At 40.4% G+C, this 27,994-nt stretch overlaps 1 protein-coding gene and 1 non-coding gene across 7 annotated transcripts in view; both read left to right on the top strand.

The window, feature by feature from the left end:
* LOC124300617 (uncharacterized) overlaps nucleotides 1-27,994 on the top strand; it is a 97,527-nt gene that overhangs the window by 21,429 nt on the left and 48,104 nt on the right. For 2 of the 6 annotated variants that reach the window (XM_046754903.1, XM_046754901.1), the window contains 2 exons: nucleotides 10,237-10,346; nucleotides 18,998-19,189. In XM_046754903.1, coding sequence (XP_046610859.1) covers nucleotides 10,249-10,346; nucleotides 18,998-19,189 — 290 coding nt within the window. In that variant the 5' untranslated portion in view covers nucleotides 10,237-10,248. The other 4 variants (XM_046754902.1, XM_046754900.1, XM_046754904.1 and 1 more) reach the window with 4 other exon arrangements.
* Trnac-gca (transfer RNA cysteine (anticodon GCA)) lies at nucleotides 17,443-17,514 on the top strand. The gene has a single exon. It is a non-coding gene; the product is annotated as a tRNA-Cys (tRNA).

The following is a 27,994-nucleotide window of genomic DNA, read 5'->3' as shown; positions in this document are numbered from 1 at the left end:
ATCTTAAGGTACGATTTACCGCTGGGGATCTTCAAGTATAAAATCGTGTATACAAATCTGTCAGTCCAACTGCAGGGTGCAGTGTAGCGTCAATCTAGAGGGGAGACGAATGAAGACTAAAACAATGTTCATGGGACTAAAATTAATGCTCACTTCCGGCAGCTGTTTAAAATTCTGCCTCTCGTCCTTTTCGTTACACCCCCCCACACACACACGTGCTTGGGTTACCTCTTACTCATACTTCGCGTACGTGTCTGTGGATCGTATAAGAGAATCATAGCCACGAAGCCTCGGATAGGTTTTTACGTTATAGGTATACCATATTCCACGGGCAACCGCAACCGACGGCGACGAGGTTTTAAGAAAAAGGAATATGACGATTCTCGGGGTACAGAAATACTCCGCTAGTATTCGAGGTCCGAAATATATTTAGAGAAACGCCTCACGGACGGGTGCAATGGTGCCGTGTCCGCGTCTTGCCCTTTGGCCTGCAGGAAACATCCATGATGGTTGGACTATTTTCATTCGCATCTGTCTAAACGATCATCTACCGTTCGGTCCCGTAGCTTAATGCGGTAAGCGTTTTACAGTAAAACTTTTAGTAACACGCCACATTTGGATCATCGTCCCCGCGTCGAAAAATGGTTTCCAAAATTCTTGACAATAACGATCAGTGATGTACCTGCGATAAAGAGGGTACGACATTCTTCTTTTCTGAGGGAAACCCGATCGTAAAACGTGATTTTCCTTATTCACGCGTATATTATTGGCATCGAATTTCTCTCTTCTGATTTGCAAAAAATTAGATTACAGGTGAGAAAAAACAACAAAAACGATTGACTTTGAAAGTTAACAAAGGTATCGCGTTCGCGTAACGAGGGATAATGACTTCCTGGCCTTTTGTCGTAAGAGGGTCCAACTTTGCAGTTGTACATACCCACTTTACGTGTACGAATCGAGGGCGTGAATATGCATCAGGGAAATTAATTCAGATCAACCCACACGTCGCATAGACACGCGTGTGACGTCACAGGCGGGAATAAAATTCGTATAGATGTAACGTGTGTATACATAGGTCGTATGTATGTCGCCGCGTCTTTGCTGCCCACTTTCATTCAGAAAAATCTGCAATCCGATACGTATATGTAACGTTCGCTAAGTAGGCAAGCCAGCGAACACCTTGCAACAATATTATATTATACTATACAGGTATACATGTGTGTAATACACTGAATTAGCCGCTACCTACTCACTCGCTCGTATATTACAATATACTTAAAGGCACTTTGCAATCCGAGTATCAAAATATTCTTGCTATCTTTCTCCTCCTTTTTTTTTTTTTTTTTATCTTCTCTGTGTCTCGTTCTCCTGCATTCTGGACCGCTGAGCGTTGTACAGTTACGTATGTTTTTTAGCGCGTTAGGAATCTTCTCTGATGGGTATAAAAAGATACCGATAACGTATGAAGAGGGACGGCGTGTCTGGTTAACGGTTATATAAAAAATTATGGTTAGAGTAGATGAATGTTGTTGTAAAATATCGAGAACGTGGCTTTTTACGCGAACAATATCTACGTTTTACATTCGCTCGTAACTGGATTGGAAATCTTACCTTATTGAAATTCATTCTCATTTATGTTAAATAAATTATGTATGATCTCAAAGTGTCGCTGCAGCGAAGAATATAAAAAAAAAATGTTATTTTTCCTCGTTGAACTCTTGATAATCTCATTTGCACATGCTTCGAAGATTCTTTATACCAAAAATGAACCGTGGAGTAAAATAACGTTGCAGACACATTTTATGATACTGCAGAACACTCGTGAAATTATGATCCAATTGTTTTCAAGAGTATCGGTTTCTTTTAAAACATGAGCCACGTCCTAGGCACACGAAAATTATTTTCACTAGATTCTTTGCAACGCAATTCGTATCTTGTGATCGTCCAATTCCACGCAAAGGTATTTCCACGTCGTTGCCTCAGGCTCTCTGGTGCTAATGCGTATAGGTATATCGGTTGGATAGATCTCCACATTGGTCTTTAGTTCTATACGATCCATTTGTCGATGGACAGCCCGAGGGTTGCCAACTGTAAACGACGTTTATTAAGAAACACACACGTACAATATCTGTATAATGCAGGGGGAGAGTCTGGGTAATGAGAAGATGGTCAGTGACGTTGGATGTTGCGATTTTGAACAATGAAAATAAATGAATCAAATGTTGAAGAAAATAAAAGCGTACTGACATCGACATACAGCATAAATTAGTTTAACTTGTAACTTAGATACGTAGGTATGTGTTCAGCGAAAAATGGTACTTGATGAAATCGATTACTGTAGGTTTTTGGGTCAAACTACAGAATCGGATGAATCGAATAGAAGTTAGGGTATGGTAGGGTACGTGCATAGGATACGTGAGCGGTTGATCCTGAGTTTCCTCGGAGTTTTCTACGATTGAACTTGGCTATTACGGTCAATTCCGATAGTAAGAAAGATACTCGAGTTCGAGAATACACTGCAATAAACCTCGGCGGTAAAAATTTTACATTTTATGATCCGCAATCCATTTGAAAAATATATTAAACAAATTGAATGTAGTTTTAAAAGGGTTAACACGTTACTCGCGCGAGAAAAACTTAGCACCATATAACGCAACACGTCTTTAGTCACAGAAATAACAGCAACGTTATTTGTCAAATAAGTACGAAGAATGGATTGCAGTCCAAGCAAACGGTTATACTTATCAAACATCATGTGTCTACTGTAAAAATTCGATGGAACCCTGTTTTCGTGTTCCAATCTTCAGTTACGGTAAAAAAAAAAAAAAAGAAAAAACGTCGTTTCTGCGCGAACAATAATTATTAAATCAGTTTTCGTGCAAGCAAAAGAGGATCATAACTAATGCGGTGTAATATTTTCGTTGAGAAAAATGTTTGAATCGTTAACCGAGGTGTCTTTTTCGTAACTCAAATATTCGTCAATTTCAAGTAACTCACCCCGGTTCGGAGGATGAGTAACAGCACCAAGAAAGAGACCAGCCCCCGTCTCTCATTGTCTCCGTTCCTTCTTCCTGCTTGAAGCAGGTACCTGCAAGACACGTTCCTAAGACGGCAACGCCCGACTTGAGTTGACCTCGTGATCAACGTACTAGTCGACAACCTAGACGCAATACTCTGTCGTCAGACCGGCGGCGCACCTGCCGAGCTGATCACGATCACCGAGCTACGACACGATCGAGTATAAGGCGCGAAGTCCGCGTGCACCATGCGTGCGATGGTTTATGGTTGGGTGGAGGAGGGACCAGGTTCGCCATGGCGTGCAAACTGACCCGGTGCAACGACGACGACGATAATAACCACGGTAACAACAGTGATAACGATGATAACGCGACGAGACGTCGAGATCCAGGACGACGACTGCCGCACCTCGACAAATGCTATGTCTCGGTGGTAGTTTTGACGTTCGTGGGATCGTGAATAACCTCGAAGTTATCGAAACACCCGCAAGCTCATCGCGAATCGCTGACAGGAATAAGCTTCTCGTGCAAAGCTTTTCAGAGTTACGTTTCAACGGAGATTGCGAATGGTTTTCTACTTCATGGCGGTGACGCAGACGCTTCTTTGAGTCATCGGTATTCGGGAAAATCCCATCAATTTTCATTAGAACTCGATCCGTGGCACGAGATAACGATCGGTATGTCGAAAGTGGGAATGAATTTCTGAACTGTCGTGAACTACGATTGTAAGACTGGAAGCTCCCGCGTGGGAACAGTAAATTAATTGTTTGCCATCGGTAAATATTTCAGTCTCACTTTAGTCGTGCCGGTTGATTTGCTAGTCCACAGTTTGAGGCGCAGGGATTGGATTTGTGATAGAGATCGAGACTGTGTAGAGATATTTGTATTCGACCGGTCGAGTATTATTGAGGTTCAACGAAATTAATCTTCATTAAACATTATCTTCCAGACGTCAGTTCTCGAGTGCTGCACCCCGCGACTTTGCACGCTTCTTACGTCTATAGTTGGCACCATTGGAATTTTAAATTCGATTTTTTATCCATGCGACAACGTTGTTTCTGTGCACAGAAGAAATCACGATCATGTTTCATCATACTCGAGCTAAATAATCATTCGCAGAACACTTTTTTCATAGCTGTACGCTTGTGCACCACAGAGTCCTGACGTATTATCATGTTTTTCAATCAAGTGCCCGTCGCGTGAATAATTGCCGACAGTTGATAATCCAGTAACTTTTTAGCAAAAAAAAAAAAAAAAACAAACTGTCCCAAGTGCGGCAAATCCAGCCACTTCAGACACACGCGCGTGTAAAAGCTGACGCGATTTGCGCCAAAGAGATCGATACTCACAAATCTTGCAGCCGCGCAATCTGCACGAACAATTTGTTCCATCGTTTCGCGCTGTCGTCACGTGCTGAATTGATTTACCGTTGTTCATCGTCTTCCTTCACACGTGTCCGAAGTACGTAATACGTTACATCCAAGAGTTGTTGTATATTAATAAGTCACTTTCTAATAAGGTCTGGGTTGTATCGAGCCTTGCTGACGTCACCGGCAGATACATATCACGCTGTATACATACTTGTTCGACCGTTTCGTAACTTGTATTACACCGCGTGTCACACAATTATTGTCCAACAAGGGAAGCGAAAGAAGGAAAGAAAAAAAAATTCACCGAGTTTGTTCTACTTCTGGCAAAGATATTGACGAAATACGTTGTTATTTTGCTCAACTATGTATGCTGCACAAATATATCGTATCGTAGCCAGGCTTTGCCTCGAGGGCAGAATCGAACCGCGATCATCGCAAGTCTGCATCCGCACACACCTTGCCACGATCATTTATTCGCGCGCGGCGGAATGCGATCTTTAGAACAATGGGAATTGGAACGATTTTAAAATGCCTGAAATTCTTGGCCGTACACGGTCTTTCTTCCTCGGAAAGTTCGTTAAGGATAAAATTCACGTACGTGTACACAGTGCAGCTGTTACAAGTTTGTGGTAACTAGCTGCTGTACACACGCGTGTAAAGTGCGTGTATCTTTGGCTGGTCAGAATATTGCCACGAGAAAACCCTCGTGGTACTTGGTACGGTAAAACGGGCGCTTTGTCGGAATTTTAAATCTCAACTTGGGTGACGCTTGTGTCACGCTATTTTTGGTTCTTATGTTGGGACGTGACTAGCATCGAGTCCAGTTAAGCCACAAGTTTTTACCTTTTTCGAACGTAATTTCTTTCCAACGCGAAAGTAGTGTGCGATCGTGGCAGTTTGTTTTTGCATAACTTTTGGAGTAACTAGGAAACCTGGAGTAGCGAAGAAAGTTCTCTTTTCTCTCGTCCATCTCCGAAAAGTTTGGATTTCGGTCGAAGGATTTAATATTTTATGTCAAGTTATCGATGTGCTGGAATTAGAAAGAAGAAGATTGAATAATTCAACGTTTCGCTCGAGCGCGGGAACGTATTTGGATATTATCTTGAGATTCATTCAAAAACTGAGTTGAGGATACTTTGTGTTGCGTACATAAATCGAGTCAACGTTAAGAAATAGCCAAAAAAGAAGCCGCGTGTGTTTATGATTTATCAATTTTTATCTTTTTCAAATGCAAAATCCTGAAATTTTCTTGAATTATTGACAAGCATTCAACCTCGTTACACCGCAGGTTTGAAATTACGTGTATCTGACCGAACAACGTCATACCGCAGTCAAGTAATCCGTCAACCATGCCGTAAGTAGGTCATAATATGCTTTTTAGACGTATAAAAAAAGATCCGATGGCGGTTCAGATAAAGAGAGTTAAATTAAATAAATCTAGATCTTGTACGCGTCTCATTGAAACGCTTGCAATAAGATGTGTTCTCGCTTCGCAGTGGAATTTGCAGCATCGGTTGCGCGTAGATTCATAATCCAATTCTGACCCGATTTATCATCATGTATAGAATCTCTCAGATTCTCGGTTGTCAATACCGTAAATAGATACAAGTATACTAGTACGTGTTCTACACTTAACCCACAAATGAACGATACGAACTCGTATTTTATACTTGAAAATAGGACGAATCAGATTTAAATATCCTAAAACATCTTGCAGATGTAAGGAAGTTTTATGATTTCCGTTCGTTGTTCAACTCAAAAGTAGTTATTTCGGGAATGATAGTACGGATGCTCCCGTCGATATTCATTCGCCGTTCGAGATGTAAAAAAAGAACAAAAACAGACGCCAAATTGCATCGGGGATATTGTAATCCTAGTTAACACTCGGATCGTAGCGGACAGACTGTATTACAGTAGTGAAGCGGCCTTCCTAACAGAATAGTCGGTGAAGTATTTCCCGTTATAAGAGCCATGCGCAGATTTTGAATGGATAGGAATTCACTCGTCACACCTGCAGGCGTCCCAACCATAATGGCCGTAACACATGACACGCTGTAACAACCGGTGATGAACAACCCATGAGAGAGAAACTCCCCCTGACCTCCGACTCGACTCGACTCGGGTGATTTTCAATTTTGCCCACCATTCCCCGATATGTGATCGGTAGTAGCTCGATCGAAAGTGCACCAGCACCAGCATCGCCAGCTCTGTCGTAATATCAGATCTCGAAGGCGCGGCTGCTCCTGTGTGCGTGGGCATTTAACACGAGTACGCAATTCCGCGTCCGCACGTCCCCGGAGTCGATGCGCGTGAGAGAAAGATCGAGGGTTCGGGTAGCGAGGGCTTACCGATATAGGAAAGGTGCACGTACGAATCCCCGTCCCGCTCCACGTCATCGTCTCTTCTCCCTGTGCGCATTCGCCTCTGTAACGTAGAGGTAATAGCCCCGAGTTCGTCGAACTCGACGAAAGGTTTCGTTCGCATATGTGTACCTACCTGTTGTACGTACGCGTGTAATGCTTATGCCTTTGCACCGTATGTGCCGTCCCTGTGTGCATTGGGTGGTACCGCACTTTTTCGAGGATCGCTGCAGGTCCTTCGCTCTTGCTAAATAAAGACTCGCACGTGAACGCACTAACGCACCACCGTGCGTATCCTCTTCCTGTAATGCAGGTATATCTAACCACCGACCGACCGACTTCCCTGCATGGATATTTTCGCCTGCATTCACCTCGGATACTTTTCTCTGTGTACGTGGGCTTCGACTGAGAGTGACTTTGCTTGGACCTCGTTTCGGAACAAACTTACATCGATATCTACTCGTATACGCGCGGATCGCATAGGGTTTTCTTACCCGATATCCACCGACAATGAGTATACGTACTCTAGACTTGTATTATCTGCATTTGAACACGATCTGTGTGGGAAAAAAGGTCGCGCAGAGCTTTCGGTATTTCGATATTTTCGAATCGGATCACCGTGTCTCGATGCAAGCAACCGTTCAACGTATGAAAATCACCACCGTTCGTATCTACCTTAATTTGTTTTTTTTTTCTTATAGGCAAATTTATCGGTAAATATCACACTTTGGTGAATTTCTTGTACGCAGATTTGTTGTAAGTAGGTGAGAGATTTCCGCTGAATGTTTAGACGCAAGTTCTACCAAACTTTTGGGAAAGGGAATTATTCGAAACAGTCGTTAGGAAAACACTGTTATAGCTTTCGAAGCAACGCGCGTACCTATAATGGATTATGCGGAGTGTAAAGAAAGGAATAAACGTGTCAGGCCCTGCATCGTTTACTCCGTAAGAAAAACGGCGTAACAAGCTTCGTATCAGCTTCTCCGACACAGTTATCGCTTATAGATAACAAACTTTATCCGAGTTTTCCTCTTATCTCTGGTGGAGTCTTCGGTCGCGATTCCGTCAGTTCGGTATTCAGGCTGCTCGGCGGTGTGGAAATAAATTTGTTCCTTTCCGAAAATAGAGTCGAAATAACAAGTGTAGGTGTGAGTGTTCGACTAATGTAATTGCAGAGCCTTTCAACGCGAATCCAACATTTGATATTCTCGTTCGCTATTCTTGATTTTTGCCTGGATTATTCTGTCTATATATTAAATGCAGCGTGCAGTAACCATTCCTTCGATCCATCTTTCGCGGGGATATCATCTTTATCCTGTATAGGAACACACCGGTTATGTATTAAAAATATCGGGTTCACGCAGGAAAGTAGAATTTGAAACGTCACCGAACCTTAATCAATATTTCGTTTTCCAAATTCATCTGCCAAACAACCTCGCATAATTAATAATAAACCAACGTTTGTACCTCAAAGCTTATTAACTTGCATGGTTCAATATTATAACATCATATCGGTTCAGTTTGACAATGACATGTTAGTAACTGTACCGATAGAGGAAAGATGGATGGAGGGATGGATGGATGTTTGAGTAAAGAGAGTTACTCCATTTTATAATGGGTGGGAGAATCGTTAATAGTGAATTGTCTATCGGCATGATGACACATTCAACTAACACGCGGTAACCTCGTTATCAGATAAATTTTTACAGTTATTAAAAATTGGCCTTCGAACCAAGATAATCGTTGTTTTGGTAACATCGTTCAACTCTTCAACCTTCAAATGGGTGGGGCTCACATTAATTATAAACTTTAATTTTGAAGAGTTATACGAACGATTGTCTCAAGGTTACTAACGGTTATTCAGGCACTTTCCGCGTATAAAGAAACTGGCCAGCACGCCTAGTAACGTGCACCAATTGTAAGTGACTTAACGATGTTGGGTCACTTTTGAATGTACCGACCAGAAAAATGTTGAGTCTAGATTAACAATGTGAATATAAATCTTGCAGCTGTTCGGAACATTTCCATTGGTTTTTACCGTACCGAGTAAAACTGATTGGGCATGCGAGTGTAGAGATCGGCCACTGCGCGCTGATTCGGCGAACGCAGATATTATAATGCTGCAACAGATGTGGGAGGCACTTTCAAGAAGAAAATCGGTAATCATTTGTCGCATTAACCTTTCACGTACAGTTGTCATGAATTTTATTTCATTTCGCTTTATAACAGCTTCCGATGATTGGATCGTTGGATGTGGGTCAAGTTATCAAACGATGACTTAATCCGGCTTTTTGTACAGCTACTCGGGCTTGAATATTATTATGTGTACCGTGTGTAATACATACATTGTCTGTAACCGTGAAATGTATGATTATTATACGCGGAATACACTTACTAACTTTAATGTAACAAGTGGTAGTAACCCGTAGACTGTCGAGGGTTACCTTTTCTCCAAATATTCAGAACCCGTGATTAACGAAAATTGTGAAAATACACGTAATTCTTATTTTCCTTCTTTGAAAATGGAAACGAAATTTGTAGGTAGCCAGTACTGCTGTTATACCTACAGATCATCAACGGTAGAACCGCATCGTCGTACGTTTGCAATAAATATATTACCGAAGGAAATTATATGACCTAATGAGATACGGATAATGGCATGCTTCAACGGCAAGTCAAAGGTTATTACACGCGGACGGTTGAGGCTGCGAGCAAACTTCGACGGTTCTAATTGGTGCAATTGCATTAGTAATCAGTCTGATTGTGAAGCTGAGCTTCGTGTTACCGCTGCAGCAGACTGCGGCATTTGTGCAACGCAATTATTATCCCTTCGATAATAAACTATTGCTTTATCTGTGCAACCATACGTAAGGTATCTAGTACTTTCGCCCATTGTTTCAGAATATCGCAATACGTGTAACGAGAAATCTTTTATTTGTTCATACCGCGTGTTATGCAGAGTAGGTAAAATCCCATTCCAGATGCATGCCAAATGTCAAAGGTCGCACGATTTTAATCTCAACTTATAGGTCGAAACTTTTATCAATAGTAAATCGAAGAAAAGTATATTCGCGTTGTAAATTCTCATTTAACACACTCACTTGCATAGAAGTGTTTATTCCGTGTTTTCTTTGTCCGGCTCTGAGTTGAAGGCAGAAATGATAATTATTGAAAGACGAGAGGAACGCACGCGATGCGAAACTGTTTAAATCGAATAAGCCTGCAACGTTGAGAAGTAAAACATTGTATGTAACAACAGGTTTTCGGCTGCGATATTGATAGTCATACATCACTCGGGATAGGTATGTAATACGCTCGCAATTGTGCTGGGCGAGCTATTGCGCAGTATATTGCAAACCGTAAAACTGGCACCTCATAAATTAATCCGACGTTTGGCTGCTTCACCTCGCAGCTATAATTATGTAACCCTGTTCTCTCCGATCCTCGGTTTATACACGGTCTTTTTAACCTGTCAATTTTTTGTTTCAGCCACGAAACGACATGTCGGGGGTCCCAGGGGCTCAGGGGCTTCCTAAACGGGGGGTCAAATCGTCCTCTGTTACGAAAGGAACTACAACCTCAGCTAATTCTCGACCTCCGTAAGTTTTCCATCCTCTTAAACAAGCTAATTGAATAAATTGCGATTGCGGTAAAAAGCTGAAAGAAAATCAACATCTTTAATGATTGGGAAAAGTACAGGTTTCGTTTCGCGGTATGATTTTTAAATCTGTGCTTCGAACGAAGATCCAGACTTTCTGTGCAACTCAGATCAGTTTACGGATCGTCAGCAGGATTAATAACGATAGTTGTGCCGAATGAATAAGAAGTTCGTATGAACTCGAATATTTTACCAGAGCTGATAACAAACGATGATTTGAGGTAGAATGATCTTCCGCATCAGGTATACTGTTATCGACTAGACAGTTAAAGAGTACAGACATATTGGTCGGTATTCGGAATTCAATTTTATCTAAACTTCCACGCGTGGGAACTTAATCCACTTCTATAATTGGTCAGATAGATACATTGAAAGGCTGGATGCAGTTCCCACGCGTTCCGCGTTGACGTGAAATTGTGTTGTAAGTACGGACCTGTGGATTTAAATCCCATTTTAACGTGCATGTAATGTCTGTGAGAAAACACACTTACGAATCGGTCCTGCTTTTGTAAAAGATACTTTTGTTAACGAAAAAAAGATGCGACACGGTTTAGTCGACTGTACCCGTGTACATTGTACGTATCTTTCTTTCCATTAAGACCCTCATTTTATAAATAATTGCAGTATTCATCACCGTCACAAGAATCGTTTAATATTGTACAGAAAAAATATGAATGACACATCAAATTATGTAACAATCAATGTGAAACATTGAACAGTTCGCCGATCATGTGTTGTCCAGAATTTGGCAGGAAATTCGTAATTACGGTGGTTCGGGAAGTTGATCGAAGTAGCGACTTGACGGCACAACAGATACGGTTGATTATTTGATGAAATCACTGCACCGAGTTCGAGTGAGGAGACTATATGTAACTTTCGTATCTTTTCTACCTTTTCTTACCTTTCTTTACACCCTTTGTCCACGTCTACTCGAGTGTGGCGATGTCGGTTTCATCGGATAAAAGCAATACGAAAAATTGGGGGAAAAAATCAACACAAACGAACAAATGGCAAAGTGGTATGTATAAGTCACAAACACGACGGCGGAGTGCGTGCGCCGTAGGCGGGGACGAGTTACGTTATAAAATATGTGAGAGAGGAGAGTGTGAGCGGAGTGTGTGCGCACGTATGTACGCGAAACATTCGCTCACTCACCATCACTCACCGAATGCGCCTTCGAGCCGACAAAGCCAAATTGTGTAAAGTTAATCGGGGTATATAGCCTCGTAGCCTGAAGCGAAAAAGAGGCCAGAGTCTGAGAGGCTGAGAGGCACGTGAGTAGGTCGATCGTGTGGTGGAGACCAAGTGACAAATGGTGAGTATTAAGTGGTAAGTAAGAGGTGATAAATTTCAAATCGAAGATACCATAACGTCTCTTAGTCGGTTTCATGTTTCATCGCGCTTGTTCTCTGAGGTTTGGCTCTTTCTTCGCATTCTTACAGGTATCCGAATTGACCGTAGGTCAGTTAACCCCTAATGACGGAGTATTTGATATCATCCGTGACCAAAGTCTGCCGACTTAATATTTATGATCGTAATCACGATTGAATTTTGTTCAATGCTACCCGTGTTCGACATATGTTTTACAGACTCTATTCCTTGTACTTCGGTAAGTTAGCATACAATCCGTGGAAGACAAGTTCGGACTAGATACTTATGGTTGAACATGCGATGAATTTTATTGTTTACAAAATTATTGGGTAGTAATGGGTGATCGACTCGGTATTGTAACGCGTGATATGTCGTTTGAAACGTAAAAACCATGCAAGCAAAGAATACGGTCTAGACGAGAGAAATATGAAACAAGAGTAGGTCATAAATCGTTACGGTTTATAAAACGTGTGTAACAAATGAAAGGATTATAAATTATTTATAAGCGCTTGGTATAGCCATAACTAGTATAATATATTTCACAATTTGAACTAAGATTTCATTAGTCCCTAATTACGCGTTGTAGTTGGTTAAATTAATCACAAGTTATTGTAAAATTTTGTCTTTATCAGGATCCAATCCGATTTCATTTCTGTGTAGAGGAACGTATCTGATCTGCTCCTTCGAGTCGAATTACGCCGTGCAGACTCCATTCGTAATTTATCCCCACTCGTTAAAGTTGACTTCTACCGATCCCCCCATGCACTAAAACTTTGGTAGAAGACACGCGGTGCGCTGGTAGAAGGAATGTAAGTATAGGGTTCGTCCTCGATCGTGAGATACTGCGATAAGAAGTCACGGTTGAGTGTGGAGGAAGGAACGTCAAGTCGGTTCGTTGATTACGGGTAATCTCTTTTAAATTTGATTGAAACCAATGTCAAGGCTACTACCCTCGGTCGAATCAGTTAATTCATATTGCTCCTGGTTATATACGTGAATAAATATGCCGTCAAGTAGCTACAGTGGCTTGCGGTGTACGAGTCCACTGGATCATGCTCTGGTTCTTGGACATTGGGAGTCACAGGTCACGGTGAAATTCTGATTCATTGTTTTAAGTATTTATAGCGTGAATGGAATTTTATTGCCACATGCTAATTTATTAGCCTATCAACGCTCTCTAATAATTGATTTTAAAGGCAAAGATTCATCTGTAATGGAACAAGATTGAAAATAGGACGTAAGTAATTCGATGAGACTTTTGCTTCGGAATCAAATTGATGCATCATTTGATTTACGGTGATATGGAAATATTACTTTTAACGTATACCTGAATCAAAATTTTAACGTAATGGAAATACCCGAGGACTGTTTGAAAAACGCGTTTTCCATTAACAACCCGAAAAAGTGAAGTTTGTACAAAGTGTACGTTCGCTGGGTATTTTTTTCGTTCTTCGTAACAATTCTACAAAATTATTTTTTCACACATGTGTCTCAAACTCGAGTGCAAATTTCCCAACAATTGTATTCTACAACGCAACGTAAAGTTCTTAATATCAAAAGTGTGTCCAAACGGTACAAAATGCTTTGCGTACAAGACGGAATCATTCTCACCCGTAACATTTACAGGAACAGGACGGCATTATTCTTGCATAATGGGTTGGTGCACAAAAGTTTGATACGTCGTAGGCAGCGGACAAGCAAACTAGCGAGGACATATCGCATTATAGTTGGTATCTACAAAGCGATTCTTTTCAACACATGAACAATCGACGCTCCCAAGAATGGTTTTTTTTTTTCCTTTTTCTTTTTGCTCGATCTCAGATGTTATAATGAGCTTTCTAATAATAAGACTCGCCTTCAACGAAAGTGGGTCTATCGTTTCTTGTTGTTCCCCGTCCTGTTTCACGCACGTGCGTATTACGGGTATACGGGAATACACGTGATATGTTTATACACTATTTAGATAGGTATCTTGTGCACCAGTAACCACGAATTTGCGTCAGACCTTTGTTGCTCGAAGCCAACTATGTTGTACCGATTATAACGGGCTAATCGCGATTGTTTGATGTCTGTTCGTATAATATGTGCTTGCTTCGCCTTCACGCAAATAGATATAAGTTTCGTAAAACAGTGTTCGGTGTCGGCTGCAGAATGGTTCATTGTCCGAGGCAATATACATGTATACAAGTGGGCAAATCTCGCCTTAGGCGGGAACGTTAAGGTACGCTAGATATCTACTTGGGTCTTTTATTCCAAGAAAACACAAAGGAATTTTGTGAAAGATAGATGTCTGAAAAATTGCCCTCGCTTCCTCCCACATATACAGGGTGGGCCAAGAAAAATTGGGCCAATTTAAAAGGTGAATAAACTCTGATCGCGTTAACCGATTTTCAATTACTTTTTTCCATTCGAATTAGAAGAATAAACCTCTCGTTTCGCATTTCAAAGATGCGGAAAATCTTTGTTCCTTGCCGAGATACATGCTGTTGAAAAACTGGTTTTGAAAAAGTAGCTGGTGAGATAAAAGAAATTAATATTAACCTTCAACCCTGAAAAGTTTCTTCGCTACCCTTATCCCAGAAACCTGGTTCATTTTTGTACGGCTCGTTTTTCACTAACTTAATCTATTATAAAAAATGTACAATAATTTATATATCAACTTCGAATCTTATACACAATCCGATGAAAAATTTTTTTTTCCAATTCTACCATGAAAAATCGTATATTTACGGTACCGATACACTACACCTTTTATTATTCTCGTTAGAATAATCAATCTTTCAAGAATTGGTCTGGATTTTTTTTTTTTTACCCATTTTTTACCTATATGGGTAAAAAATGTTCAACTGAACGCAAACTTGATCAATTACGCGATTCTAAAGCGCATTATGTTATATAAAAAAAACGCGACACTTGACATATTTTGCAATTTTTCACGATGAAATTATTTTACCCCGACCAAAAGCACCTTATATTCTACAGTGTTGTGTCGACTCGTACATACTTCTGTGCGAATCCTGTATACGGAAAACGTTCAATGCTCAATTGGCCAGCCGGCGGTCATGCTCTAGGCTCTACAGTGTCAAGCCGCTTATTCGCATATGGTATAAAATATACCTACATACCTATGCGTGTACATTTGGCCACAGTGATTCTGAGATGGCTAATTTTTCGTTGAGTCTCTTACGTTGGCAATGCAGTCCGAAGCGCCAGCGGCAGCCGGCCGAGAAACAGACTCAACCCTTGTAAACGAAGTTCAAAAATTCAAAATTCAATGTCACGCTTAAAAAGATTGTGTGCCTGCTTTGCGGCCGGCCGTCGGTGGCGCTGCGGACTGCATTGCCAACGTAACCGACTCGTCGAAAAATCAGCCGTTTCACAATCACTGCGGCCAAGTGTACACCTAGGACCAGAAGCTGGGACAGGTATAGCAAACTGTACGTGGTAAAAGCGGGTATTAGATAACGCGTAGCAACGTGCAGTTCAGGCTGTCGAGGCCAGCCACACGCACCACAAGAAGGCCGAGGTGTCAATACGAGTGATTGTTGTGGCCGGCGGACGTTTTGTTGATTCGCACCGTTAGAAATATCCCCGCTTACGAGTGTACGTGCATCGGGTTATAATTATTTATAGCTTTCTTTCGCGCTGTAATCCGATGCTCAAGTTTTGCTGTTTTCTTTGCGAAAGCTCCAATAAGCCGTCGAGACTCTTGCAGTTGAGCTGCTTTGTCTGAGCTGACGTTGCTGATTGCAATAAACATAAGTACTCCTCGTGCTGCTGCTGCTGCTGCTGCTGCGCTGCAGATGTTGCACTAAACGAGCGATTACGATACGCTTATGGCGTGGTTGGAAACTCGTTAGATAACAAGGCTGAACAGTAGCAAGACTCACGGTTCTGCTGGCCGTGAGTCAGGGTGATAAAAACGAACGGGCGAATCACGGAAGCGAATTGACGTCTTTGATTATTTGCAACATTCTTGTGAGTCGAATAAATGAACGAAAAGCAAAAAAAAAAAAAAACAACGGAAATTCGTATTTCTGGCACAATTGAAGAAAAAACAACGCATAACAAATGAAAAATCTCTGATTCTTTATATTTGGTACCCTATGTTATTATGGCTTGTAAAGTCTGGCAATAAATTGCTACCGTGGTTGAAATGGTAATTGAAGGTTTTTTGTGAACTGAAGGGATAATTTCTCCCCAAGATTGACGGCTCACTTTTAAAACTGTTGAGAGATCGTTGGATCTCGTTTGGAGCAGGAAACGTTGCCTGGAATAGCGGTGGAAAAAAAAAGAGGCAACAACGTACAATTATATTCTCTCTCGCTATTCCGAGGCGTCGTTTTGAGTTCTTTTTATTACACGTTTCTTACCTCGCCGGTCGAACTCAACTCACGATCGGCCCGTTTCACGTTGCCATTCATTTACGAAAAGTTTTCTCCTTTTCTCACTACATCAGGGATTTCACGTTTATTGTATATTACTTATAACTTGTAGGAAACTTCTTTGTCAGGATGATTAAAAAAATCGATGCGTAAATATTCTAAGTCCGCTATGCAGCAATTCGATTTTAGATTATCAATCTCGTCAAAAAGTCTCGAAACAAAAAAATTGTGACACAACAGTTCAAAGTACGCGATTGAACTTGAATCTAAATTTCATAGTTAAAATCATATTTTCTTGACGTTATGGATAAGTTTTCGGATAACAAATCTGTGCTGAAAAATAGTTGGTTGTTAACAGCTTACGAAAGATCTCAAAATTGTATTACCATTATGTTAATTTGTTTTTTTATTGTTTAGCTATCATTACTTTTATTCTTACTATTTTGATGATAATAGCACGATCGTTGTCTGGCAATTTTGATAAATCGCATCTCACTCACACCGTAAATCAATAATCTACAAATAACCGACGAAAGTTTGTTTCTTTAGCACTTCAATCAGGATAGAGAACCAAATCCTGTATAAAATCCTTAGAGGATATACGTAATGAACCGATTACGATTGTTTAGAAAATGTGAGAACGGCGTCATAATTCGTCTTATCGCTGATTTACGGAAAATTAATATCTTTTTTTTTCAAATCGAGCTTCAATTTTAGATGTGTTAAAATAGTTAAATTAACCGGATTAACTGCAGTCACCTTTATTTCCTAATGTTCTTGTTATACCTTTTCAAGAACAGGTATATTCCACCCACGTGGCAATTCAGTGGCGGATTATTTACCGCTTCTAATTAAAGACAATGTAAAATTCAGTGTGATCATTTGCCGGCACGAATACGTTCTGAACCAATTTGAACGAACCAAGTGCCTCTGTAATCGACGGAACTTGGACACCGTCAACGTAGAAGTCTGCTGTACCGACGGCGGTTGTGCTAAACATTTACCTTGCTGACTGCCAGACAATTTTCCAGGCAGCGAGGTTAAATCGTGTCGGTACTAACCGCTGCCACCAGAGCGCAGCACTCACGAGCAGCTCGTCGCCTTAAGCTTCCACGTACGATGTTATAAAGAATACGAAATTACTCAAAAAAATATTCAAAATATCTATTGTTATTCTTTATCCTCCAATACAACCATTTCTAATATTTGTGTGATTCTTTCATTCTTAATTTCGTTGCATGAATAGTACCTGACTCATAATATGTACATCATCTATCACTTGGGGATATAGCTCAGTGGTAGAGCATTCGACTGCAGATCGAGAGGTCCCCGGTTCAAACCCGGGTGTCCCCTCATACGATATTTTTTTTCAAGTTCTTAGACATTTGTTTTTTTGACGTTGCATTTCGAATAACTACAGAAATTTTTCAGAAAATAAAAATACTGATTTTTCAGAAAAATTCATCACTTCATATTGTAGTTGTATTCTAGTCAAGCAAGAGATTAAACCTTTTCAATGTTTTTTTTTTCTCTTCAACTTATGCTTTTTTGTCGGAATTGTTATTTAATTGCTTTTTACAACGCGTAGTGAGATTATTTTTCATTTTCGTTCATTATTACCGAAATCTTGACCGAACTTCAAAAACGCTAGAATCTATTTTTCTTCCGTACGTTATATCGATGTAATTTTTCCAGAGAAAGCGATTGCAAGTAAAGCCAAAAATCAATGAAATCTTTTCGTACTTTTTCTGCTCTCGATCCTGCCATGTCCTGTCTGGGTTTGTTCAATTCATGTGATCAAAATTGTTATACCGTTGTATTATAAGGTTCTTGAATTCAGAACACAAACAAGCGAACATCCACGATTGTCCAAAACAAATTCCAACACGAATTCAACTCTTGCTGTAAATTGACTAGTCTATGATTTGCAAATGAAAATTGAATTACAGTTCAATTTCTCTTCATCGCGTTAGTAGAATGGATTACCTCATGCTCTCTACAATCAGTCGGGCGACAGTTATGACATGTATGTACGTATTAACAGCAATAATAATGGTAATACGTCTTTATTGAACCTCCCAGCATGGTGTATAACATAAAGACGTGACAAACAATAATTGGGTCCGTTGCAGGACCAAAGTGCAACACACGCAGCCGGGCACAATGTTATCCTGGTACTTTACACGTATACGCGATTGTAAAACGGTGATAAAATGGTAAAACATGCAAATGATGCAAGAAAAATAAAATGCTTCTTATTGTCGCTTCATCTGTGAAGAACAAAGCATCTACAAAAAATCATCATTTCAGGTTTCTTTCCACTCGTCGTCAGACTGTCGCACGTAAAATCGTATATACGGAAATACTTATGTATACCAAAGATAAGGTAGACGTCAATATAACCGAATCGATTCGTCATTCGGTTTTCCGTAGTCGCAAATAGAGGGATCGCATTACAATCGAGGTCAACGACTCTAATATCGGTGATAAAAATTGTAAACTAAACGGTAACTTTTAGTAATGCTGACATGAATCTTCGCGTAAATCAGAAATATACCGAGGTAGCGCCAAACGCAGGCCTCAAAATGTTCACCGTTGACTATCAGACAGACATCTGAACATTTGACTATCAACAACGAATTCGTTTCGTTTTTCATCTTTGCTATGTAACAATCACCGAAACAAACCTCAACTTGGGTGTCAATTCGTATCCTTAACTTGTTTTTTTATGGGAATTTAGGATTATCTATGAGTTTGGTGTACGAATTAACACCCAAGTTGAGGGTTTCTTTCGTGAGGGATGATCTTCATTCAACATGTTTTCCCTTGTTTACAGATTAAAACCGAGCACGAGACCTCCGCCAAGAACTGCGGCAGCAGGACTACCGTCTGGTACTCGAAAAGAGCCACTCTTTCCACTTTTTGCCCCCAGAAAACCTCTTAACAAAAACGTTATCGGCCACAACAATAACAACAACAATAACAACAACAAGAACAATAACGTTACACGTTCAAGAAGCAAAGATAGGTAAGTTCCTTCTATACGATTTGATTCGTTTCAGTACTCTTGGATCGATTTCGAGATATGTTTAATCTTTCGACGTCCGTGACAAATTCTTTTTTTTTCATTCACCATACGGAGACTGCCTCATTGAAATGTAAATCGATTTCGATCCGTGGGTCATATAAGAGCTTGAAAGCTTTGAACAGTTGAAGACTGATTACTGCAGATTACCGATAATTAGTGATTGGTCTAGATCTATTGGACTTACGAATTTCTCTATCTTTACTACTCAGTCGTTGTGCATAAGCTTCGTGTCTGCAGTAATTATAATGTTCGATTAATGGAATGGCACGAAGTTTCATTCATCAGCAGCGGATGCGTAATTGAGAGACTGCAGCAATAATTCAACAAGCACTGAACCCCCGTAAACAGAGCCGTGTTTTCGGTCACGTGGCAGATCTTACAACACCGAGTCACCGATTAAATTAAAGTTTTAATTGTTTAAAGATCCGAAAAAATCATCGCGGCAATTACACAGATACTTCACGGATTGTTAAAACATTACGTTACAAGTATTGGAAATTGAAAGAGAAATCAACAAACGGAATACTAATTATCTGACGAAATACACGATTTCTACGATTCTGTTTGCGAATCGTTTTATAAAAGATTCTGCGGGATGACTTGGCGAGAGAATGAATTGAACCTTTCATAAAGTTCGACGAGACAGGGAGCCAGACAACATCATCATGTTGGTGTATGTATATAACAGAGATTTATGACCGTCGATCGATATTAATATACATTTGTTGGAATTAATTCTGTCTTATCTGTAACAACGAAGAGGACGATTATAATAAAGCAACTGACGTCTTTCTCGAGCGAATAAAAAAGAGAATGAATAAACACCGAGCACAACTAACAATAGAAATAAAACAACTCCAATGTATTTCTCACTTCATAAATAATTGAGCGAAAATGTAATACATCAGTAAATGTTATTCGCTTCAGCTGACAGGGACATGCATGTAGCACATAGGAATGTAAAACGATAATACTAATGAACTTTTGCCTGTTAACGAAACTACCGATCGGCAACTTCACTTACGATTAGATAATTAGTTGACAATGAGTTGCTATCGTTAGCGCCATGAGAAATTATCGAGGGAAATTTCATTGTCGGTGTTATTTTCAATTATTTTTATTTATTTATTGTTTTCTTTTGTAAACGTTTGCTTATACCCGTCACTGAACTTGATTGGAGGAGTATTGACCTCATGATCCGACCGATCGTGTGGTCTTGGTCTTGGTCGTGGTCGTGGTCGTGGTCGTGGTCGGGAACTCACATTGACGATAAGCTAGGCGCCTCGTCTGATGTCATCGAGCATTTCTGCCTCAATTTCATCTCGTAGAGAAACGTTTGTTGCAAATGCCTCGGCGACAAACGTATGTTATACATGTATAATTAAACGCACCGTGTGTTTGTTATAAAGAATTTCAGTCATGTAAATTCACGCAAATGTAATCTAGGCAATCAATTTACATAATTGCTTACACGATAATTTCTTCACAATCCTTCCAATAAGCTGTGGCTGCACCTTTTTCGCGGTATTTCAATGACACGCAATTAAGTCTCTGATATTAAACACGCGATATATTTGAGAAATTTTAGATCTCTCACGCATTTTCTATGAAATTAATATCGTGTAGAGGATTGAACTTTGTTTCTGTTGTAGAATGGATTACTGATTTACGTGTTCCTTTTTTTTCATATCGAACTTTTGTAGAATATTATTTATTGTGTTCCGAATATAATACTTTGAGATATGCAGAATATTATATTAGTCGTTGGGCACGTGTGCCAAAGAATGGAATACGGTACTGAAAAAATGAGATAACAGAGGAAGAGGGTGAAGAATAAGCGTGTATAACAAATAGTTAGCCCTGGTGACTAGTGTCAACGCACTGGCCTTTTCTCCAACACTTTCTCATCAATATGCTGTAAAAATTCTCAGCGACGCGTACGACGTATAAGTTTGCAAATTAAAAAAAAAAAAAAACAAACAGAGTAATGAATAATATCATGGATGTTGCGTAACGTAAATTACAGCCATCAGTCAATGTGAATTGTCTGAAGCTCCGGAGGTGATAACTGTACCTAACGCGTTCAACTTGGCATTATGTACGTATGTACGTACCTACCTACTTGGTGAGCCCAGAAAACGACTTACTATCGGAAAGAGAATCATGCGGTGAACGCATTCTGCGTATTTACCTCGGTTACAGCATCGCGTATCATGAGACGTTGAGCTCTCGAGTAAATTGAATGATATCACTGAAGTTTATCTTACGTCATTTAAAATTTTACTCTTCAACAAAGTCGAGAATGAGGTTGTAAGTCTCTCTTTAAAAGTAAACTCTCACGACTTCAACTCCTTTCCACAATGCAGAAACCCCGCATTAATTCTTGCAGTTCGCTATTTCCAGTGGTAACTGCAGCTGTTCTTCTGCGTTTTTGTTGCTTGCTATATGAAACAGGAAAAAATACCACCCCTCGATTGTTATTCAAAGTGTTGTACGTGTCTTCTGGTCCACCCTGTACGCTGTAGTCGCACGGATAGAAGTCGTTAGAAAGTCGTCAGTCACTTGATCATTAGAAAAGCAATCCGAATTCCCAACTGACCCAGTAATACTGATGGTTGAATGATGGATGATCTTGCTGCCGGTGGTAGTTTTGAAATCCGCATTGTTTTATTTTGTTACAATCACTATACACCTAACGTTCGTTGCGCAAGATGCGAGTACGTGGAATCGACGGTGAACATTATCTGATCAATGACGGTCAAAAAATCCGGTGATACGTCATACATAATACATATTTTCATGAATAGAAATGCTCAGGTATATGGGGCATTCCACTGTATCTCGAGTAAGGTTCTACAGAACGAAAAACATAATTGCGACTTTTTTCAGAATTTTTCGACCCAACGAATCTGAAGTATGATTTAAAAACTCGAAAGAAAAACCCCCACTCTCTAACATCTGAAAATATTGAGAAAAATCTTATGGAATGTAGCAAAATTTTTGACAGCTATTAAAAGATGAAGATTTCATATCTTCGGAAGATAAATAAGAAAAATGAACAATCGTTATTATTCGAATGCATTTCTGGCATCGAAATGTATACAAAAATGTTCGTTCTTAATCATTATTTTTTTTTTTCATTTTTCTTATTTATCTTTTGAAATCATGAAATATCCATCTTCTAACAGATGTCAAAAATTTTGTTGTATTTCGTAAGATTATTGAGAATGTTTTCAAATTTTAGAAAGTAAGGGTTTTTGTTTCAGGTTTTTAAATCATGTTTCAGATATGCTGGGTCGTAAATTTCGGTATCAAAATTGAGATGGCGTTTTTTGTCATGTACTTTTATAAAAAAAAAATTATAAAGCCAATCCGACGATGAGACATCGACGTGGAATCTTGATCGAGATGTCACGGAATGCTCCGTATATATAGTTGCATCACTGCAGATGGCGAAGCGTGCGAATAATGTGCGAGGTGAACGAACCAATGGTTAGTCTTATTGGCTTTTTCGCAACCTGTTTAGCAAATGATGAATAGTTCTAATCTATCCGTGACAATTTGGGAAACTACCGTGCAGCGGACAGCGCGTCAGTGTTCAAGACATGGAACGTTTACTTTGATGTTTCGTACTCGGGAATGATTGATGATCATTCGTTGTCATTTCGCTCAATAGATTCGTAAACGGTAGAAATCGTCTTCCGATGGTTTCATTCTTGAATAACTGTCATTCCTCCGATCTTCGGTTGCTGCTGTGGCTGCTGTACAAGATGAATATATGCCGAAGGTTCTCTTCTTCATTTTGCTACGAAACCTCTCGTTCAAGGTCGCAATATGCACAGCAGAAAAGAAAGGGGGCAGCCTAGGGTCGCTGACCATATACGTAAAAACATACATGTACTCGTATATACGCGAGTCACGAATTGACGAAGAGAGATCTTCTCTCGTCAAGAAACGACGTATTTTCTCATCATCTCCTAACGCTTGGAGTCGACACGTGTCTCGCCAAATAACGGCGGATCAAGACCCTCTCTTAATTACAGTCGCGCAGTTAGCTTTTGCCTTGCGTAAATAATTCATTAGAAGTCCGAGGGCAGCCATGTGGCAGTGACAACACCCGATTCGTTAAAATCCCTGCGACATGGAGAAACTTTTTTCTCCTCTTCTCGCCCATTGGATTATCGACACACTTCAGCCGCGTTGCTCGCTGCATCCGCTTCACTCCTGCGGTTGTAATTGCTCGGTGAACAATCAAAGAGTGGCACAAGAGTGTAACGAAGATTCCATTCACGGGGCAACCGTTTAATTGTGTAAGCGAGCAAGGCCAGGCATCGTCGGTCCTTCATTCGATTGCGACTTATCGTCAGTCGCACCAAGTTCACTAAACTCGCTGAACCGTATAAAAATGTCAAGTACGCAACCGTAACCATTGCTTACTAACGCATTTACGTACAAGTGAAAGTCTGTATCCGAATACCGTGGGTATCCGAATGGAGCGGATACAAACGTCAATGCACACTCTTTGGGTGGTCGATCTAACGATACCTGCATGACATACCGCATTTCTCGCGAATCTATCTTCATTTTGCTACTACAACGGTCCATTACTGACACTCGCGTCAAAGTTACCTCCTTTACTCTGCATGGCGTATGAATTGTATCGACACTTTTTGTTTTGGTAAGCAACGTCCGGAAAGGAAACTGGTAAACTTGTGCTCTCACGCTAAAGCACTTCTCACTTTACGTAACTTGTTGAAATAATGCATGGAAAACGGTTCAAAGTTCAAACGTTTAACCTAGATGTGCCAATGACTGCAACTATTTGCGAAGCCGACTTGCCGTTGTCACATTTATTATTTTCCGACGATTAGCAGAGCTGTTTGAATTTGCGTAACTGCAACATTAACGGTGGTTACCAACAATTGGCAGGTTCCTGTGACCACAATTGGCTACGATTAGAGGCTGTTTTCCCGGTATTTGAAATCATCGTATAAGGCAAGGATGCTTCGAGCAATTGAGATAACCTCGACGTAAAGTTAATTACGTTGTGCCACATTCCGCCACTGTTCACGTGCTTAAATACAGATCACGGAATTCAATCGTAACTCTATAAATACAATTATCTCAATGTCCAAATCATCTTTAACTATACGTTTCAAAAAATACATCCTACCAATTTGCAGTGTGTAAACTGCGTTTGTAATCAGCCAGTACGCGTAATTAAAATGTTCCTTACGCAGAAGTTACCATACGTTTCTTCCTTTCGCCATAATGTACAATTTACGAATAAAATTGTTCACGAACATGCGTGCGCTTTATGGGTACCTCTACCTCGGGTACACGATTCAGCCGAGTACCTAACTCGGAACGAATCATAATCCCGAAATAAGAAGATGCAAAATGCGACCAGCGTACCGAGGGAATTTCACACCTGACTGCACGGACTCGATGACGCACCATGGGTATGATAACCCTTACCGCAACCACGGGTGCAGCGTATAATATCTGGCGCGTTTGAAAGCTCTTCTTGAAGGCTGGGTCTCTATATTCCTGCCTGGTGTTTGCAGGCCGCGACTACCTTGTAGACGACCTCAGATACGTGGGCGACTCGGTCGCGGCGTAATCACGCCCACGCGACTTCCTTTTACGGTGGTCGTTGGTGATTAAGAACACCCCGTAAAATTGGCGCAAATCGTGTACCGACGTACCCACGTGCTCGAAGCTCCGCTGTGTAAAGTTGCGCCAAAGTGTAAGTAAGATATATACTGTATGTAAATGCGATATCGACCGTGAGCAAACTTGTTCGAACCCCGGGGAAGCTGACGATGAGTGTTCAACCCATTGACAGCTTGTTTGGCGACAGCTGCATCGGGGCGTTGCGCAGTACTTGACCCCAGTCAGGAGAGAAACTCTGTACCGTCATCGCGTATTACGTTTACAACGCACAAATAGTACACCCTGTACGGTTTGCTTCGCTGCAGTGGATACTGGGGGTACTCTGGGTAATTCTCTGCTCGTTGTCGGACGTATGTAATCCATTGTTTCTGGTCGGATGTTCCGTATCCAAAACCGAATCACGAAAAAAGGCTCGAGATCGGGATGTTTCTACGCGAAAAAACGGGGACTGCTGATTTCGATTTTGATACCCAAGTTATGAGATTCGATACGTCGGGTGAAACGAGAATTTAGAAGTTTTACGGATCTCTGTTTTTCAATCTGGGGTATGAAGAAAGAAATTACAGAGCTACTGATCCAATTTACAGGATGTACAAACGAACAAATTCCGTAAAATAAAAGTAAAATTCTAAATTCTGAATTTGGCATCGGAATTGAAAATGACAAAACGGTAGGTTCAATTATACTTTGAAGAACGAAATATCGCAAACTTACTAATCGTTTCTTTTTGACGTCTGAATAACGACGCTTTTCGAGTGATGTCTGATTTTTTTTTTTTTTTTTGAACCAATGTTTTTCAGCGTAATAAGACGACGTCGATGTTAGGACTAAAAATTGAACGAAACGCTTATACCGTTTACTGAAGAAGGGTTATTTTCTTTTTGTTGAATCATGAATGTTTTTCAATTATAAAATGAAATGACTATTGGTAATATCCTATTAACCGAACGTTTGCGGTTCTACGCTTCGCAGCATGAAGTGCATCTCTTGGTAAAATTTCATATTCCCTGTAGGCAGATAAAAATTTTATTTCTCTACACACCATTCGACCTCTTGGTTCTAACGTCTCGACTATCCAAGCGTTTCGCGTTACCGGGATGTCTATTAATTCTGGACACGTTCGCCAGACCCGTACGGACATCGATGCTTGAGAAACGAAGGCTCATCAAGTAACACGGAACCCGTGAGTTGTAGTTTTCTTCGGAGAATATGTGCCTCAAAAAAGATGAAAACATTTTATCGACAAGTTTGTATTCACAGCCGTTATGGGCATTCGAAAAATGTTTGTCTTTCGCTGCAGTGTTTGAAAAAAGAGATGAACCGTTTTTAACTTCTCTTTTTGCAAGTACCGTAATATATGTATTTGTTTTTTCTTTATTAATCATCGCAAGATTGCGCAATCGCGTGATTGCACGTGATAAAATATGTTTTGAAATGTATTTCATGAATGGTCGCAAGTTCCGTTGGTTAACAACCGTGGAAAATATCAATTCGCCAGCTTAACTTGCAACTCTTACAAGTACATAATACATAATCTTGGTAAGCGCAGCAGAGTTTTTAAAGAATGCAACCTGACCAGACGAACTCATTTCAGTCCACGTCCAATTTGATCCAACCTTCGTTGAATCTTGGCAAGAAAATGCGGTGCTAACCTAATTTCGAAGTGACGTACGGCCGAGAAAGCTAAAGCAACGAGATCACGGCCTCAGGGGTTATACGTATACACTTCGAGCAGGGATACTTTCAAGGACAGCTGCAGTTTATTGAGGGATTCTTTTAATATCCGCGTGTTTCATTTTCATACCTGTATCTCTTTGATCTAATTTCTAATTATAATATTGCACAGAAAAAAATGAATACTAGGCTGATAAAGCTCAAGCATATCGTATTATTATTGTTTGATCGGTCTGACGTAGCTAAATTTTTTCACGTAGCGTACAAGCAACAAGCAGTTCGAGAGCATTGCTTGCCGAAAGGTTTGGCAGTGAGAGAGAAGCTAAACAGTTCTTACACCTCATTACATGTACCATTCATCGTAATGTCTATCACTTTACATACAATGCGATGTCGACCAAAAGTAGGAGGGTCGCGTTTCTAGCCAGGTCGTGCAGACTTTCTGGTTCTTCCAGTTCCGCAGGCATTTATAAATCCGATTTGGCTGGGCTCGAGGAAAAAAAACCACGAGTCCTTTTCGTACTCTCGAATCTGGTTCCAGCAGAGAAGAGAGAATACGATATTTCCTGCTGGATCACATGCTTTAAGCCTTATGAAAACCTCAAGCCTTAATACCTTAATACTTAATTGTTGGCGAACTGTAAATCCTTTGCATATTTTGGTTAAAACTTAAACGAAACACGTAGCTCCGATTTCGTAACGACAAGATAGAGGGGAAAAAGCAACGCCGCGAATCAGTTTGGGCTGGAAATCATAAAATCTGTAACGAGCTACATGTTACTGAACTTTTTTTGTGGAAGGTATGTGTATAATCGACTGACTTATGTCATTCTAAGCTTCTGCATACGCGTCGCCTCCATCGTCAAAGGAAACGCTGTTATTACAGCTATCGACGATCAGGGGAATACGAGAAAAGAGGTCAGCTGGTAAAGACACCGCATAAAGATAAGGAAAAATGACAGGCTTGTTTCAGTCCGGAGTGATATGAAATGGTTCTTGTGCAATCCTTAGGTTACGTTACTTCTCTTTTCGCATCTTTTCTTCTCTTTCATTCGACTCGCTTCTCCCTCGCCCTCTTTACTCCCCGTATGCTGTGAGCTGTGGCGGTCTGCTTCTCGGCGATCCGATCCAGTCGCCTGCTGCATGGAAAGAAATCCAGTTTGTGCAAAAAAGAAACTGGTTTGACTCCGTCTGCAACTGAACACCATGGGCACCGCTAATATTCTCATCCTACAGAAAACCGGGTCCATTTTACACGGGGACGCAACCTTCTTCCAATCACTAATCGACACCTCAAAAACATTCAAGACTACAAATGTTCTCCATATAAACGATCCACAAATGACCCGGCACAGTTTCACATCTAGTTCTTGTTTTTTTTCTTCTTTTTACCTT

The sequence above is a fragment of the Neodiprion virginianus genome, chromosome 3 (genome assembly GCF_021901495.1).
Source record: "Neodiprion virginianus isolate iyNeoVirg1 chromosome 3, iyNeoVirg1.1, whole genome shotgun sequence".
Taxonomy (NCBI): Eukaryota; Metazoa; Arthropoda; class Insecta; order Hymenoptera; family Diprionidae; genus Neodiprion; species Neodiprion virginianus.
Note: the sequence above shows the minus strand (reverse complement) of the source record. Positions and strands in the feature narration are given on the sequence as shown.